The 18,911-nt window shown below is 39.3% G+C and overlaps 1 protein-coding gene across 1 annotated transcript in view; it reads right to left on the bottom strand.

The window, feature by feature from the left end:
- Positions 1-18,911, bottom strand: part of LOC127368680 (exostosin-1) — a 247,456-nt gene that overhangs the window by 11,483 nt on the left and 217,062 nt on the right. The window contains exons 10-11 of the mRNA XM_051409759.1: positions 8,635-8,724; positions 582-742 (exon numbers count right to left, since the gene is read on the bottom strand). Of these exons, the coding sequence (XP_051265719.1) occupies positions 582-742; positions 8,635-8,724 (251 nt within the window). The remainder of the gene's footprint in view (positions 1-581; positions 743-8,634; positions 8,725-18,911) is intronic.

Genomic DNA, 18,911 nt, shown 5'->3' with positions numbered 1-18,911 from the left:
AAGACGTTTATCCTTTGCCGCAGGGGCCGATTTAATATATATATAAAATTAATTAAGATTATATTCTCCAAGCACCACTACACCACTGGCCAGACCTTGGTCAGTAGACCTCAGTGGTCTCACTGTGGCTAGGTGATGCAATCATTCTGAAATATAAGCTGGTGCCAGCCCGTGTAGTGCTTTATAGGTGATTATAAAATCAATTCTGCATTCAGTGGGTAACCGATATAGATTGGCTAACACTGGTGTAATGTGTGCTCTTCGGCGTGTGTTAAAGTCAGTTAAAGCAACTGAAGTGGAGGCACAGAAGAGCGACTCAGGGTGGTGAACAGTGAATTACAGTGATAAAGACTGGAGGAAACAAAGACATTAATGAACTGGTTGACTGCTGCATTATTTTTAACAATTGCAGGCAATAAAATGCAGAAAAATTTAGGTTAGGTTTTGAAGGGGAAGAGGTCAACGAGAGTCTTAACTGCAAGATATTATGAATAATTATAGAAATCACTTTATTTACATTCAGAATGCTTAAATGTATCTCTGTCACAGGATGAGTAGGCAATGATGTGTTTCTTTTGTACCTGTGGTAGAAAGCTGCCCCTGTGAGGACCATGGAGTAGTCATTGGTCCATTTAGAGGTGTAGCCCCAGCGGGATCTGGAACTATCCCAGTAGTGGCTCCTCGCTGGATAACCAACGATACGCTCCGGAAAGTTTTGCCACACGATAAAGGCAAAATCCACCTGTGGGAGCAGAGAGTAAAGAAAGAGGCCGATGGGACGATATAGTCGGGGAAAATAAAGACAACAAATAGAGAAAAATGGAGAAAAAGAGGAAGAGAAGATGTAGGAGGAAGGAGAGAGGTGACAGGGGAGGAAAAAGTGTGATACAGCTTATTCAAAATACTTTGATAATAGCTGATATTAAAGCAGCTTGAAGAGGAAGTAAACAGACACAAGCAACTTATTCACAACAGCTATCGAATGGCATTCAGCCAACAAGGCCAGCTTCAGAACAACTGCCTCTCTGAGCAGTTTCTCTCCCACCTGAAACGTTTCCCATTAAATCCAATATCATTTAAGTATCTACATCACAAAAGATTCACTTGAAACAACTTAAAGTCAGAAGTTTGTTTCTCACTCTGAACCTGAATGGGCCTGACCTCGGATTCCCACTGATTTCCACCTTGGCTTGATCAGGTGAGATTTATTTTATTTTTTATTTGTGTTAAAGAACTTGGGGACCTAACAGGAGAAAGTTATCTATCTGAGATTACAAACTGGTTTTAATGTACAGCACATTTAAACATTTTGGCTTCTTTTTGTTGGTGAATCACTACTATAAATATCTGATCTCCAACATACAGTCATGATACACAGATGGAAGTTACCACCAGTGAAAAATGATAAAAAAACATCAGGTTTTAAAAGCTGCAGCGGTTCAGGATCAGGTCGGGTTAAAATGGAGGCCATGTTTGTTTGTGTGTAAACAGTAACGGCTGATGAAGGCTGGGTTTATTTACAGCGGCTCCAACCAGGACTGTGACTCCGGGGGGCTCAGAGGGGCACAGGAGAGGTCCTGTGTTTTGAACAATGAGACTTAATAAGAAAGAAAGAAATGAAGTAATTCAGAATCATCATTTTTTCCGTTTTCATTAAACAGATGGCTGAAAATGTTTTAAAACTAAATTATCATAAACATGTGATGACTAAAGGCTTTAACTAGACTAGGAAAATGTTTAGTCGGGGGCAGCCCTAGAGGGTAGATGGATGGACCTGCAGTGCCTCATTGTGACATTTGTTATGCACCAAAATACACAGAAACATTCCTTGTATGTGAAAACCTACTTGGCAATAAAGCTGTTTCTGATTCTGATTGTAATTTAAATTCCTCAGTTTGCACTTCCGTAACTTTGTGTGATCTTTGTATTGTATTTATTGTTTATTGTTGTTGTCTGGTGGTTGTGTGGTTCCTGCTGGCTGTACAACAAATTGCCCTTCGGGGATAATAAACATATCCTTGACCTGGAGCAGGTCCCTGTCTGTTTGCTTTATTGACTTTATAGGCCAATATGTCGTCTACAGTACCCTTTGCATTCAGTCTGACCGCACCTTTCAACCCTGTCTCCTATAAATGATGTTTGTATATTAACATTTCTCTATTATGTTAGAATGATATGTAATTCAGTCTGAATTATGTCCCCCTTAAAATGTATCTGCAAATGAGTTGTATATAACCGTAATTTCTAGGAAACAAGGCTGCACCTTTAGACTTCATCTAAATGCGTCACAAGTGTGAGATTCTCTAATACACTCGTATGCCAAGGCGGCTTCTGGAGCTGCATATCCTTCGAATCCCTCTCAGGCTCCCTACTTCCCCACTACAGAAGAAATTTCATGTGCAGTTGTCTGGAGCACCTGGTGTCCTTGAAGGAGCTTGAGCTACCTGAGAAAGAGCCTCTTTTGAATTCAAAAACACCACTGAGACATGCAGGCAGACACACCAGAGAATAAGGGGATCAGCACATAATGAAATACTTGGTAATCACACACACACACACACACACACACACACACACACACACACCACCTCAGGAGCTGGGGGAGAAAATTAATTACCAGAATAGTAGAGGTAGAAAGACGGAGCACCGAAAGTGGATGTTCTTTAGCGATACCTCGCGGCTTCTGTCATGAATCGCGTGAGCAATTACTGTAAAGCGCCGGCGCTAAGCCGAGAGAAAGGTTGGAGCTGCCATTCTCAGTGTAGCCCCTGATGAACGGACGTGTTAGCTCTGTGCACGCATTGTGTGTGTGTGCGCGTGCGTGCGTGCATGTGTGTGTGCTTGTACATGTGTTTGTATGTGAGATGTGTCAGATGTCTCCACAGCTGTGCTGAAAGGATTAATGATATCATGCAAATATAATTTTGCCTTCAGAGATTAAAAGGCTCTTTATAATGTGTGTGCGTGCATGTGTGGGTGTGTGTGTGTGTGTGTGTGTGTGTGAGTGTATATGTGTGTTACGAGTAAGAGAACCCAGATTCTTTGCACTCAGTCTGTCTTAATTATGGTTTAAAACAGGCTTGATATGGTTGAGGAATTCAAGAGAGGACTGAAGTTTAACAGGTGTGTGTGTGTGTGTGTGTGTGTGTGTGTGTGTGTAGGTGTGTAATACATACTAATAGATTCTACAAGGCCAGACTTGATCCGAGGAGCAGAGGGTCAATCCAGCAACAGATCTGTCACAAATCTCTCCCGACATCCCGGTTTAACATGTCCAAATGTTATGAGATGAAAAGGAGTTACATCACACTGTAGAGCCCTTCTCCTCCCTCACTGTGTGGTCTTTTCTAATGTGTTTTGGGGAAGTTGTGTTTTCAATCAGTTTTTTTTATTTTTATTTTTTTTATTTTGCTCCCTTTGAAGCGACGCCACTGCGGTGCTTTCACTGTCAACTTCCATCTAATTTCAGGGTGATGAAAGTGAAGAAAATGTCTCTTAAACTGGGCTTGTATCCAGCAGTTTTGGAGTGCTGTGGCTTTGATGAAGTTTTACCAACAGTCCCAGTGTGATTCAAGACGACCAGCTGGGTTGTAAGGTCCACACTGCGGCCGCAAGCGGCTACTGCAGGTTTTGTAGTTTGAAACATCTTTTGAATTATAGCTGTTCTCACCAGGTGCCCTCTGTGGTGTGTGGTCACGTCTGCTCTGGACGGTTCGTAAAGTGTTCTCCACAAGCTGGAATTTCTCTGTTTTTACTTCACAAATGACAACCGCTGTTTGGAAATTCTTTCTTGTGAGCCTTATTTGAACCCATAGAAAGTACTTATTGTAGCGTTTGATGGACAGGAAAGCTTCCTTCTGGATAGAAAGCAGATCATGATCCAGGTATATACGTCTATATGGAACCTCAGATGATGGACGAGTCCAACACCCCCGCACATGAACATGTTCCAGTCCTACGTGTCAATATCTGATAGTTTTAGACCTCAGAACTGCGATGCATTGGATCCAATAAGCCAGCTGAAAAACTCCCCTCATCCCCTAAACTCATCCATCCATCCATCCACTAATTTTCTGTCGCAAAGCAAGGTAGTGTCAAATCCCACAACCCAGCAATATCTTCCAGCTCGATCCCATTCCAAAGCCAGATGAGATATATAATCTCTCTGGCATGTTCAGGGCCCTCAGGTCTCTACCAGTTGGACGTGCCCAGAAAATCTCCAAAGGAGGGTGCCCAGGAGGCATCCTGATCAGATGCCAGAACCACCTCAACTGGATCCTTTCCAACGCGAAAGAGCAGCGGCTCTACTCCGATGTCCCTCCGGATGTCTGCAGATTGCTGCATTACTTATTTTAGCCGCTTATATCCACAATCTCATTCTTTCGGTCACTACCCAAAGCTTGTGACCATAGATGGTGGTTTGAATCCAACTGGTAATTTTCCTTTGAATCCTCCCCGGATGCAGAAATACTTGTTTGTGGTGTAACTACTTTCACTCCCTAATCAGTGTTGGGCTAGTTACTCCAAAAATCTCAAAAGTAATATTATTACTTTACTTATTACTCCCTGCCAACTGTAATTAGTTACACTACTAGTCAACAGTTACTAGTTAAAATAACTAGATAAAATCTTTGGTCGAGGAAAGCCCTACTAATTACTAATGCTCTGAAATGTGCAGCACTCTCGACCAGCCTTTCAATGACTAGGGGATCACAAATTCTGCTATTGCCGTTGAAGAACGATTTCCATATCCACCATATTGAAAATGTCTTCCAAAGGGCACAACACAGCAGCATGCTTGGCCGCCCAATGAGAGACAAAAGCTTTGTCAGGTTTTTTTTGAGTCGTATTCTCTTCTCTAATCTCTCTTCATGGAATAATCATACATTTAATGAGCTGAAACAATGTAATTATGAAATTGGCACAGCCATTCTTCCACAGAGGTATTATAATATGAAAAGTCCTATTAAAAGTGTAATGTGCTTTCCTGCACATTTTCACTCACTTGACATATTTCATCTCCTTTCAATAAATCCCCTCACCATGTTAAAAGGGCAATTAGAGCATCGGGTTAGTGAGCACAGCAAAGATCCACTCCACTTCCTCTTTATGATTCCTCTCTCTCTCTCTCTCTGACATCTTCTTCTTCTTACTCTCGTTTCATAAAACAAGCCGTGTGCCCATAAAACTTTAGTTGTACAAACTCGCTCATATTGCTGTGCCGCAAATTGTAGTGCCATAAAGTGTAATTGTGATCCCATCAGCGTAGAAAAGGTGAACATTGACTTGCTCCCATCAATAAAACCTCTCAGAGTTTAAAGATATATTGGCTCTCTTGGGCTCATTGGGCCTCACAATCCATTATGGATCGCAGCTTTTACTCGCTGAAAAGCTGAAGAGAAATGAGGTTGCTACCTGTAATGACTCTCAAAGCAGAAGCACTCATTTAGCATCACAGATGAGCTGATCATTTTACTGCCTAAGGTTTAAAACGTATAAAACTTTTGTTTTCAACATATTTGTGAGTCTTAAATTGGGAAAGTAATGACTGATTTTAAGTGTAGAAACTGTATGAGAAGACACAGAATAAAGATTAAAAGGAGTTTAATCACTACTGTAGGAGAATGGACATCAACACTGATTACCTGCAATGCATTAACTATAAACATTATATGATTATAATATGATTATTACCAATAATTACCATTTCAGGCCTGTTTACTTTCCAGAGAACTTTGGCAAATAGACTATTTTTGTCGTTTTCATATTGAAATTAAATAGTTTTCAGTGTCTACACACTAGGGATAAAAAAAATCCTAGTATGTAGATACTGAAAGCAATTTCAGTATACCACAAGAATGGCAGACTCTGCCACTAACAATGAAAACCATTGTACAGAAAGGTATTTACTGAATATAAATACACTGAATAGCTACTGTTGTCCATGAATAGTATCAGAAACTGGGTTTTATTAAATTAAAATGAACAGGATTACAACTTTAATGTTTTCCTCACTGTTAAAATCTCTACATCAGAACAGGATTCAGTTTATATATTTATCTATTTATTTTAGTCAAAGACAAGTTTTGATTCAGTTTTGTGGTTGTAGAAAGTGCCTCAATTATAAAAAAACAAATCCATCCACGCAGTAAAATATAAATTAAATACAAATTTCAATAATCTGAAATGAACAGAAACAACTATCAGACCTCATGGACAAATATTGGATAAATGTGTCCATTTACCGTATAGTATCCTGTCTGGTTTTGTTTTGTTTTTTTCAGTAGTTTCAGAAAGTCAAAGTCTTGATTAAAAAAGGGGGAATAGAAACATTATTTCCTCTCTTGACAATGCTTTAGACAATTCACTGATTTCTAATTTGTTCTAAAACAAGTGTCAGAGTAACAAACCACTGGAGTGTTTCCCATCCTCCCTTTTAAGTAACGAGTGAGACTTTAATCAAAGAGGTGCTCTGTGTTTTGACAGTGTAATGATACAGACACAGAGGTAATGGCTCTCGTAAAACTCCTGACTCCGTGAAAGCACTTTGTTTTTCATTATTCCCTCTTCCATGTGCTTTTCTACTCTCCTTTCCTTATTTCCTCTAGCCTTGATTTTCCTTTGCTTTCTGACCTTTTCTCTGCTTTTCTTTTCCCACTATACTTTTTTTTATTCCTCTGGTCTTTTGTCCTTCTAACTTCTCTTTCCCTTTGTTTTTCCTTCCCCTTCCCTTGTTTGCTTTTCCTTCTCTCAGCTCTCTCATTTTTCCTGGTGATTTCCTATTGTGTTTTCTTTCACTACTATTTCCTTATTACTCCTCTCTTCCATTTCCTCTTTTTCCTATTTTCCTAACTCACTTCTCTGCTTTTCTTTCTTACCTCTCTTCTTCTCCTTCCTTCCCTCAGTATTAAGTTCAATTAAAAGAACACCATCTTAATAGTATGTATCCTCACACCACTCATTGCACGCTAATTTAATTAAGACTGGGTCTCGAGCATCCTGGAAACGCAGTAAATCACTGAGCCTCCACAATATTGACGTCTTGTTTTGTATTTTAAGCTGGTCGTCTGACTTTGTTGCTTTACTAAACTCCCTGTGCATCCTACTTATTTCATCTGATGCATTTGGAATCGTCCTTTAAAGGCAGAGCACATTTTCCTCCTCTGGTTCAGTGGCCATTGCAATGTATGGCAGAGTGAGGCAATTCATTTGTAATGAATGGTATTCATGACTGTGCGTGGGCTGACTGCTTCATTTCAGAAAGGATCAATACTGTGTTAAGACATCACCACCTTTTGCCACTGGCTGATATAAAACCATGCAGACTGGAGCTGGTTATAAAAACATTTCCAGAGGCAGGCTTTCAGTGCTGCAGGGTTGGCTTGTTTACACAAACTGTTAAGAAACTCTAGAAATGTGAGCAGAAGTAGAAAAAAAAACATATTTTTGTTTGTGCTAAATTGCCAAACTCTGCCAAGTTAGTTGAACATATCTTTTCCAATGTCAGTCAGATGCTCTTTAGTAGATTTATGAACGTTTACACTCCAGCCACCCCAGGAAATGTAACCAGAGTTAATGTTAGTACCTAAAAAATACCTAAAAGTTTTTTAATACTAGGGCTTACATTTTGCAAAGGAGACACAGCTTTACCCTCAATATTTTAGCATGGTCTCATGTATGTATGAATTAAGACACTTTTTAGAGTGAGCTGGTTGGTTTTCAACCAACTCATGGAGCTAACATTATCTTAACTAGCAGCCTAACTACATCTAATAAAATCTGCCAGTAAGAGTTGACATTTCAGCCGTCAAAATCAAGCAGGAAGCAAATTGTGTCTTTTGGTTCCTCAAATACATTATTTTGAATAGAGACGATGAAAGCTCAAAACCAAAAGAGATGCTTACAGTGTTTTTTATTGCCTTCAATCAATAGTGACAGCTGAAGGGTGACAGGGAAGGGATGTCATGCAGCATAGGGCCAGAGGTCTGAGTTGAACCCATGGCCTCTGCATGGTACCAGCTCTACCAGGTGAGCTATCCAGACACCCCATAATCCATGTAACTTTGTTTTGACATTTAATTTATTAAGTCAGTGAAGTTTCCTTCTAAATGCGTCACTCTGATGTCGTTCCTGTGGTGAGGGGGTACTATCCATACTGCTATCTACAGTGGAAAACGAAGCAAAGGTACCAAAAGTGAGCAGAGCTGAGCTGTACCATGTAGTGGAAATACGGCAGTGGCGTTTAAACTGCCTGTGTGCTGTGGAAGAACAAAAAGTTTGGGAATTGTAGCAGCAGTAACTAAATGGGGGCCAGGGTCAGCGAACAGTCAATTTTAGTTTAAAAGATGATTATAATCACAGTTTTGCATGTAAAATGTGCAGTTTTTTACTCTGCGTTTTGTCGGCAACCGTGGTGAATTGGTTACTTAAGCTGTTTAGTGATTAATTCAGTACTTGAGATTTAATCCAGATGTCTGATAATGGTGTTTTGGTGGCTTTGTGTCTTGGGAATGTGGCCGTCTCACCTCATTTTGTTGATAAATCATCAGTGTCTCAGTTCACCAGTGCGTAAACGCCCCCCCCAAAAAAATGTCAATGTCGTGCCAATTGGTTGATAAGTCATCAGTGACTCACCTCATTTGTCGAGAGAACCGAGTCTTCATCCAGACTGAGAACGGCATCAGTGAGGATGACGTCGTGGGGGAAAAAACGACTGCTCATCGTCTGGAGAGAGATACAGAAAGAGATTACTGACATTATTGACAGCATTTATCAACATGAATACATCCCATCAAAACAACATAATTTACATTTTTGTCAACTGATCTGTAGCTAATACTTGTTGAGGTGTTTAGATGCATATTCATGATTTATTTTTAATCTTTTTGGGGGAATTTTATGTTTTTATTTACCAGGAATCTAAGGAAATATGTTGACTCACAGACCACTCTGCATTTTAAAGGTATAGACCTGGTATAGAGGTATGAGAAATGTAGGCAAAAGGCAATGAGAAAATGTTTCACGCCCTGCTGTGTGTCTATTGATCAACCATCTGACTTAATACGTTTTGTGTGACTCTTTATCAATTTAACAGAATGTGTAGTAGAACTTGATCCATTATCCTAAAGAGGGCTGCTGTTATTGACTTGTAATTAAAATGTGAATTATTTAACTATTGAGTAGAAAAGGAAAAAAAAGTTAAGCTAAGGTTTCAAACAATCAGCAAGCATGTGTTTGCTGTTTTGAGCTCTGGAGGATGTTCACTGTCAGCTAATAGAAACACTGATTAAATGTGATGGAAAATTGAATGTTTTATCACAATTTCTCGTACATAATCACACGATCGCCGTGATCAGTGTGTATTTATTAGAAAAGAGTTATAATGTCCCTTTTCTGAGTTGCACGTGGGGCAATTTAGTTAAACAGAAGGGTAATGAGCTTGAATTAATATCCAAAGGGGGCACGAGGGTTATAGCAGGAGGCACCAAATTACTGGTAAGTGGCAGGGTAGTCGTAGGGAAAGTGGAACCATTCGGTGGTATGTTCCTCAGGACTAAATGTAGAAAAAAAATAACAGAAATAGTGCATTCCTGTTGTTTTTCTAATGATCTTATTAAAAACCCAGAGAAATCACATACAGTGGGAATAATTGCAAGAACACATTTTACTTCGACTGAAATGCATCCAAATGACAGAAAGCTGCATCTGCTCTTACAGAGTACTACAGCCAGTCCCTCCTCTGGGGCAAGGCAGCAAGAAAACATCTCTTCTTACTCCCAAACAGGCTGTTAAGGTCCATCTTTTCCTAAATCATCCATGGTAGTGTCAGGATCAACAGCTACGTCAGCCCGGCAGGATGTAGCAATAACAGGAAGGCTGGCAGCAGCCGGTGACACTGACAGCGACACGACAATTCAAAAAAAGTTCTCCAAACTTGAATTTCTGCTCAACTTGTAAAACACTGACATGCTTTTATACAAGGGATGTATATATACAGTGACACAGTGAATATGCACTACCCCATGGTGCCCCCTAATGGAGCTGACTCTGTGTCTGGTATAATTGTGTATATGGCACTTTTTGTCATTGAGGACCCCTTTGAAAACGACATGGTGGATCTCAAGGGGTTATTTCTAATAAAGAATTTCCAGTTGATGAGCCGTGGTTTTGACAGGAGTAAAATTTAATTATTATTATTTAAATAGAACTGTCATTGCAAAAGTCAACGGCGTAAGTGTAAGGCGATGATTGAACATGACAAGCACAAACTGAAGCGAGATAAAGATGACCTTTAAGTTTTTCTAGTATTGCTATAAACCTGGAAGGTCAGCTAAACTAAGCACACATCCTACAGTAAATGATGCACTTCAGTATAAGCAGATTATACATTTTTTACCTGAAGCTCAGTCAGCCTGATTATCTGTGCCTAAACTTGGAGAAAAATGTCTGTCATTAAATATTATATATATCTATGCTTTTATCTTAGTCAGCTAAGATTTTATGTGACTGAAATGAACTTTCATGTCAACTAGCGTCACTGTGGTGACGCTTAACATGGATTCACCGTCTGAAATAAAGCAGATTGGATTTACAGCCCCAGGGGTAATATTAAGAGGCTTATTTTGGAAAGTAAGACCACAAATATCTGCAAGGTTAATGTCTACTTCCATCTCAGCTTAATGAGTCAGTACAAATTCATCAAGAAATTAAGCGTAACATCAAACGAATTTGAACATAAATCCCCTAAATTCTTCAAATTATTTCAGAGTGCCTCATAAAAAAAACGACTACTCACTACTTAAATCACTACTTAAAGTGAGAAAGTGTATTTTATTTGGATGGATGCCCTGTAACGAGCAGGCAGGTAATTAGTTCAGTCAGGATGGTGTTCAGAGTAGTGGAACAGTCTCTCAGCTTTCTTATGAAAACCACCATCACAGTGTAATTGGCTGTAGTAAATTAGCCTGATAATCAATCGCATTCATCCTGGACTAATGGTCTGAATGTAATAAATTCACAATATCAAAGATTTGCATGAGTAAGAAGAAACATATGCACAATCACATGCACATTGCACACACTGTCTTACAGGTTTGCTGGTGTGCTAATATATTAGACCAATGCCTGTTTATTACATAATTTATCAATATCGCATTGGTGGTCTGTAGTAAGCTTTAAGGCGAGGAAAGGCAACTTTATTTGTAATTCAGAGTGCTTAAAAGACGAAAGATTTCCAGTTTAAAAATTAAGTAAACTCATGAAAAAACAATAAAAATGAAGGCTATTTACAAGCTAAAAGATAGAGAGAGCCATCGAGAGAGAGGGGATGACACACAGCAAAGGGCCACAGATCGGATTTAAACCCATGGCCGCAAGGACTCAGACTTGGTACATGGGCTTTAATAGGCCCGACGTCTTCTATACACTGGGAGGTTTCCGGTTGTTGTGTAAAGATTATAGATTTTTTTTAGAAAAAAGATGGGGTTAAAAAAAAAAAAAAAAAAAAAAAAAAAAAAAAAAAAAAAAAAAAAAAACTAATGACTTTGGTGATCTCCAGACTTTTCCTCTGGCACCACTGGAAGGCCAAAGTTTTCACTTATCCAGTTAGATATCTCAACATATACTTGATGGATTGGTGCAAAATCTGGTTCAGACATTCATGCTTAGACATGTGGACAGGTAGAGCTGGGGATTGAACCACCAACCCTGCAATTAGTGGACCAACTTCTCTACATGCTCTGGCTCAGAATGATACACATTATACCTGCTTAAATGAGCATGTTACTGAGTAGTTAGCTCAAAGCAATGCTGTTCCTCTGCTCACGGAGGTGCTAGCATACTGCTACTGCTTGTATAATAGTATGCTAGCAATTCATACAGTTGTGCCTTATCATGGACTAAACACTGTGCTATCAAAAATACATCTTTTGGCCCGAAAATGGTCATCTATTCACCCATCAGCAGTTGCAGTCCAGTAAGCATCAGTATTGGCACAGGCCTTTAAAACCTCATAATGTCTGAACACACCTGTACAGCATCATGTCTGTCTGTCTGTACCTGTGTGAGTGTCACCCCCTGCCTCCCTCCAGCTGGTGTCAATGGCTTTCTGCCTCTGGACAGAGATTAGGTCCCACTGAGATCACTGGCAGCTCAATGGTCTGAACCTTATCTTTGTCGCTCTCCTTCCACCCATTTCCTATCTTTATATCTGCATTGACTCCTGCTACTTCAAAGGAAATCTTTGGAGATCCGGCCTGACTTTGTCACGGATATATCGAGATGTCTGTAAGTTACAGTGAAAAGTAGAAGATCACATAGCTATCTGTAAAACTATCATAAACTTTGGACAGCCACTTTACTAATGTTGCTTAACAGGCAACTCTCATAAAACCTATGAAAATAATAAACTAAAGGATATTTTCAGGTCTAAACAAGACCATCAATTCAACTCTAAGCCTGCTGTCCTGACCTTCTGTTCAATCAGGGTTCAACATTAGGTCCTATTTGACCTTTGAACTGTTCACTTTTATGCTCCTGGTATAATTTAAATGCATACCCAAGGAGTCAGGATCAATGTTGAAGATTAACTTATCAATATAAAATTCACGGTGTGGGGGTGATTGATGGAGCGGAGATATAGTCGACATATTAACTGTGATAGTGTGGAGTCCATAGGTCACTCCTTTTATAATATTGATGTGTGGGTTGTAAACGCTTAGCAAGCAGAACCTCACTTATAGCAACCAGATTCGTTTGATCAACCATTCATACTCGCCGTATGCCCCACACCCCCTGTGTGATTAATTGGTTGGTAAATAATTTAACTTGTACGATTCTGAATCATTAAAGGAATCCCAAAGTGTCTCCAAATCAGTCAGCTTATAATAAAGTTATTCCTCTTTTCTTTGGAAATGCTTTCCACTGTGAACTATGCTTATATGCTGTGTATACTGCAGTGGTGGAATGTAGTGCATTTACTTAAAGCTCAAGTGTGTAACATTTAGGAGGATCTGTTGGCAGAAATGGAATATAATATTCATAGATATGTCTTCATTAGTGTATAATCACCTGAATATAGGAATCATTGTGTTATTGTTACCTTAGAATAAGATATTTTATTTAGAAATTTATCCTACTTCCTACACAAAATAAACAATTTGAAAACCGACTTGGTAGTTCTCACAGGATGCAGACACTACAAACATATGATACTCTTATGACATAGAATATGATGCATTGCTGTAGATTAAACTTTACCCAACTCCTGAATGAATGACCCTACATTTAAGTAGTAGTTTACTAGTATACTTTTTAACCATTAAGGACAAGCAACCCATTTTTGTCCTTTATTTAAGAGGACTGGTGGGCAAATAAACTCAACCCTGCACTGTGATTCCAAATTATTGTACCGGCCACCTAGTAAGGTTACTTTATTTGTTCCCATATTTCATCAATGAACAACTCAGACAACAAGAACAAACAAGAAGAAGAAGCTGAAACTCACAGTGCAAAGGGTGGGAGTCGTTTAAAATCAAACTGGGTATCTGCTGTCACTGTCTGCTGTTTCAGCCTATAAGACCATTTAACAATTTGATTCTGGGAGGTTCTGATCTTTTGACACAAGTTTGCAAACCATGAGACCAAAGAAAAAGATAAAAAGTATTAATAAAAGCATGTTAAAACAAGGCCATTGTGGTTTTGTCCATGTGGAAATTTCAAAGAGAAACAAATGCTGGCTTCAAAGTTTAGTATTTAATCAAAAATTGGTGCACACATTCCACTGTCTGACCCTTGATGGATATGACTCCATGTGCACTGGCATGTGTTCCAAAATCAATTATCATGTCTTTGGTTTTGTCAGTGTCACCTGGCGGGTGACCCCAAATTATTTTTCCGCCAAACCCATAATTTCTGTCCCATGTGGCGCTTGGCGGTTGCTAATTTTGGACCCTGCTTGCAGGCATATTGATAAAATGTGTTAAAGAGCAGATATTTTATGAAAAGGTGATTTATAAGATCGGAAAAAAAGAGTGGGAGCAAACAGAGGAAAGAGAAAGAGAGAGAAAGTAAAAGCTTACTGATGGAGTGTATCCACTCAGGATTACAGAGTACACACACTCATAACCAACAGCAAATTACTCTGCTGCTGCGCTCTGTCGAGGCAAATCACAAACTTTCTGAGTGTAGTTATTATAGTGGGAACAAACACAGCGAGCGCTTGGAAGGAAACACACTGAAGAGCATCTGTCTGGGCTGCACGACAATATAACACATGACCAATTATAGGACCATAGACGCTGCTGGATACCAACACACACCAACACACACACACACACACGCACACACACACCTCTGGGACACATTTTATTGTCACCAGTGGAAACATTGTTCTTGTATTTTTAAGGGGGAAACATTTACATACAAACAAACTGAAGCAATTAGACCACAAAGCATCAGGATTAAAGAGAGAGAGAGGTTGAGTGAATGAGGGTGAGAGGGTGGAGCTCGATTGTTTAAATTGGTGTGAAAATGAGTAGAATTTTTTTAAAAAAGAGACAATTTTACCCTCTGTCTGAAATATCACGTAACAGCTGTGAGTTTATATGTGTGTGTGTGTGTGTGTGTGTGTGTGTGTGTGTGAGAGGACAGAACATTATCAATGATACTGCAGATGAGAACAATCCCAACAGAGTCACACTCCTGTTTGAGTCTAATAGCTGACAATCAGAACTCGTGTCGCTTCAATCTCACCACCGAGAGTCTATTTAAACCTGAAATAGCACTGCATTAGCATTACATTAACACAGGAAACAACATTATCTAATAAACTGCACAATACTTGTATATCATTCTGAGAAAGGGCTCTTTATAGCTGTTTGAATTATTTACATTGTATGCTATTGAGATAGCGTTCATGAGGAAGGGATAATGCCCCACGAGGTGTCCATTATCAGGAGTTAATGGACGACGAGGACGAGCAGGTTTATTCCTAATAAGATTATTTATTATTGATTCGTATTGAATCCTGAATGGAAGCGGTTCAAGAAACAGAGCTAATGTGGTGAATAAGGGACACTCCTGGTCCACACTTCCCTTCCCAGTGGTTCCTGTTTGCAGCCACGATTGCAGTGTTTTTGAACCAATGCTTACTATCCTGCCATCACAGTTTAGCTCGTAACTAATCAATCATATATGCGTTTACATTTCAATGATCTTGTCGAATTTTGTCATATTCTGACAGTATTATATGTTTTTAAATTAATGTATTTCTTTCAAAATAAAGACATTCCTCTGTGTACCAGTAGAGGCAGCTCACGTACCTCCAACGGTACACGTACCAAAGTTTGAAAACCAGAGCATCAAGGCGGTTGTTCACTATATTTTGTTCATGCCAGAGAGGCTGTCTGAATCTGACCCAAACCTGCAGCAACAGATCAATGATAGGGGAGACTGGGGTAAGACGAGCCATTTTTCATATTTAGGATCACTACATCAAGGCAATCATAGTTTTGTCGCTAACTAATATATCTGCATATATTTCAGGATGTTGTGCATCCCTTCAAACAAACAGAATGAGTGTAAACGTAACTGTTTCGATAATACAGCATGTCCAGAAAAAGTGGTCTTGTGGCTCAACTTACCCCGTATTTAAGTTTCCAGCTCCTTCGTACAATGATTGATTGATGATGTGATTTTGTCCGTGTTGTATTTTGTTTTGTTTTGGTTTCATTGTCTTTTATTTTGCCATCTTATATTTTATCTATATTTATCTGTATGTATGTATTTTTTGTTATGTCTAATTGTTTAATGTCGGTGGTAATTTGTCAATGTGTCCTTATACTTGTGCAATGTAATGCAATGTTTGTACATTGGAATATTGATCAATAACAAACACGATGTTGCCAATGATACTAATTAAAGCTCCATTTAGTGCAGCAGAGCCCTTCCAGTGAGCCATCATGCACTATGGCAGCAGCCTGTTTGACCCGAATGGAACTGAACCATAATTACATCATTGGCCACGCCCATGTTTACTCTAATATTTCATGTCATAATGGTTGCTGTGAAAAAGGTCTATACCCACACACTGCAGTGGACACTAATTCTTTGTTTTTTAACATTAAATGAATATTAGGAGATGGAGGGGCGTGTAATGTGCGGTCATTGCCCCCCCAGTGGCGCTGCTTGGCAAGAGGCTACAAACAGATGGTGGCACACCACCCAAAAATGAAATGCTGCTACTATAAATGTCAAAAGTTTCACCGTGAGAACAGTAAGGGAGCCAATAAAGACACAGGTGTTTCTCATTTTGAACGGTTCAACCTCTTCTCAGACTGATTTGCGGGGGAAAAAAAGAAAGTGTGAATTTTTACATCCGAATAGGTGTGAAGACACACACACACACACACCCACACCGTCCCACACACCCACACCCACCCACACACACACACACACACACACACACACACAGTCCTGTGGAGATGTTAAATTAGCTAAAATAATTGAAAACACCTGTGAGGGTAATCAGGGCCTTTGAAATCCGCCTGACTATACCGGTGAAAAAGCCTGTATTTTCTATACAGTATGCAGCCGAGCTCCTTTTGGAACACAGCCACATTTTTAAATTTCACAAAACCTCACAACTGTGGGACTTTCTGATGGAGATTCAAGAAAAGAGTTCGATTAGGCCTCTCAGTTTCTTCTCTCAGAGGTTTCCTGTACTTTACTGGAAGGCTGAAGAACATAAAATTAACTCTAATATACACTACAGATGACATTAGTTACAATCAAAGTCCTATAAATTCTGTCCACAGGGTCTCGATTCAACATCAGATACAGATAAGAGAATAAAGTGGACGGCAGAGTTACATTACACAATGTGTTGTTACAGGGTTGACTGCTGTAATGGTCTTGGGGCTGGGCTCCCACATCATCTTATTCAAAATGTAATCCATAAAAAAGTGCAACTCCCACAGTTTGTAAGAGCCAGCATGATATGTAATAATGTATTAGCTATATTCACACTGGGTTCAGGCTGTTTCTGACATAATGAGACAGATTGTTACACAATGTCACGTTACAAGCCTTAATGATGAACTAAGAGAGCTCCATTAGTCAAGTTCTCACACTAGGAAACAATAAACTACAAATAAATGTTAATCCCACATTACAATGAGAGCGAGTGGGTTTAAAGTTACAGGTCATTTAACCTCCTACTGTGCCGTTTAGTCACACATTTAATCACTGAACACTTTCTGTTCCTATATTTACAACGAAAGCACAAACATATAAAGCACACTCACATATTCATTAACAAATATAACCTGTACAGCCAACAACACAACTGTTATCACCGACAGATCCATGAACTCACTAAAGCAGCCAATATACCAACGTCTGTGTTTACCCTACTATTTTAATGTCAAAATGGCTGCTGTGAAAAAGGTCTATTAACCACGCCGCTGTCCACTGGAACTGAAGTGAAATTATCAGGCTTGGACAACAACAATATTCACAGACCTTTAGAAAACCAGGACCAGGACACTTGTATGCAGACAACCGAATAAAAGACTGCATATTTATGATTGTGTGCAGCAAACAATCAAACACGCTCAATGGACTGAGTGCTTACAACAAGGTTAATAAAAGCCAGAGAGAGTCTGAGAGTCACACAGCGCTACAGCAAATACAAGCCCTTCATTTCCAGAGACAGTGAAGTTAATACCGACGGATACATTTCAGCCTCAATGAGCCTTAATCAGGGTCCACTCTTGTTTTTCTTTGGGTTTTCATATAATGACAGCACACCAGGGTCTGAACATCTGGCATCCTCAAGGGTGTTTGCTTAATTTCCTGACTCATTTATCACAAAGTGAAGCTGTGAATGGTGGATGATTCCTCCCAGAGGTTACTGCACGACTCTAAATGCACATCATGGGATCGTTTGAGCTCCATTTCTTTTTGGTGACATTGAGGTTTTAATTCAGGATTTTGTGGATTTATCTTAACTCCTTACTGCAGACACTGTGTGTTTTACCTCCTGATGGGTGTGGGTGAATCCTCAAGAGACATTCAGACTATTCTTACCTCAAAGCTAAAGGCTGAAGGTGATAGGGCTCATGCTGTCACACTCGCTCTCTTTTCTTATTACCCAATTATCTCATTATTAATGTGCTGGAGGCTTTAACGTCTGATGTTTATTCTTCATCTCATTGGATTGGGCTTAGTTCCCAGCAATTTATCCGCACGCAAATAAACCTTCTTCAACTTAAACTCAGACTGTTTCTATGACAGTCGCAGGAACATGCTAAAAGTCTGACGTTTCCTCAGGAAACTGGAAAAGATTTAGCTGAGAATTAAATAGTAGGACATCAATTCCTTCTGGAAAATCAGTTTTCCTGGAAAATGTCTTTCATGTTTTTCTGACAATACAGTACAGCACTCACTCTGCGTTAGCTTATTTTAGCATAAATAACAGTTCTGATCAAACTGAATTTTAATTATTTTAAAGAAAATTCGTATCTATTAGCCTATAAAACGTAAAGTGTAAGTGTTCATTGCAGGTCAAATTAACAAGTGAGGGGTTGAAGTACAATTAAAATTTTCCAGGAGAACATATTATATATTCAGGATCTTTGGTCATTTTAAATTAATTCCCAGGTGTTTACATGACTGGAAAACTAGTCTCTAAATTCCCAGGTTTTCCAGATATTCCAGGAAGCGTGGGAACTCTGCTAATGCTAAATGACCCACGTGTTCCTGATGGCATGTTTCCATCCTTCTTTTTCTTTTCTTAATGTGTAGCTTTGTGGTATCTAAAGCCAAAGGGTGGGTGCTTGCATTTCTGGTGTAGACGGCCAACAAACCAGCCAGACTACTTTTGAGTTTTTATAAAGTCGAGATAAATGTTT

The sequence above is a fragment of the Dicentrarchus labrax genome, unplaced genomic scaffold (assembly GCF_905237075.1).
Source record: "Dicentrarchus labrax unplaced genomic scaffold, dlabrax2021, whole genome shotgun sequence".
Taxonomy (NCBI): Eukaryota; Metazoa; Chordata; class Actinopteri; family Moronidae; genus Dicentrarchus; species Dicentrarchus labrax.
The sequence above is the reverse complement of the archived record's forward strand: the minus strand, read 5'-3'. Positions and strand labels throughout refer to the sequence as shown.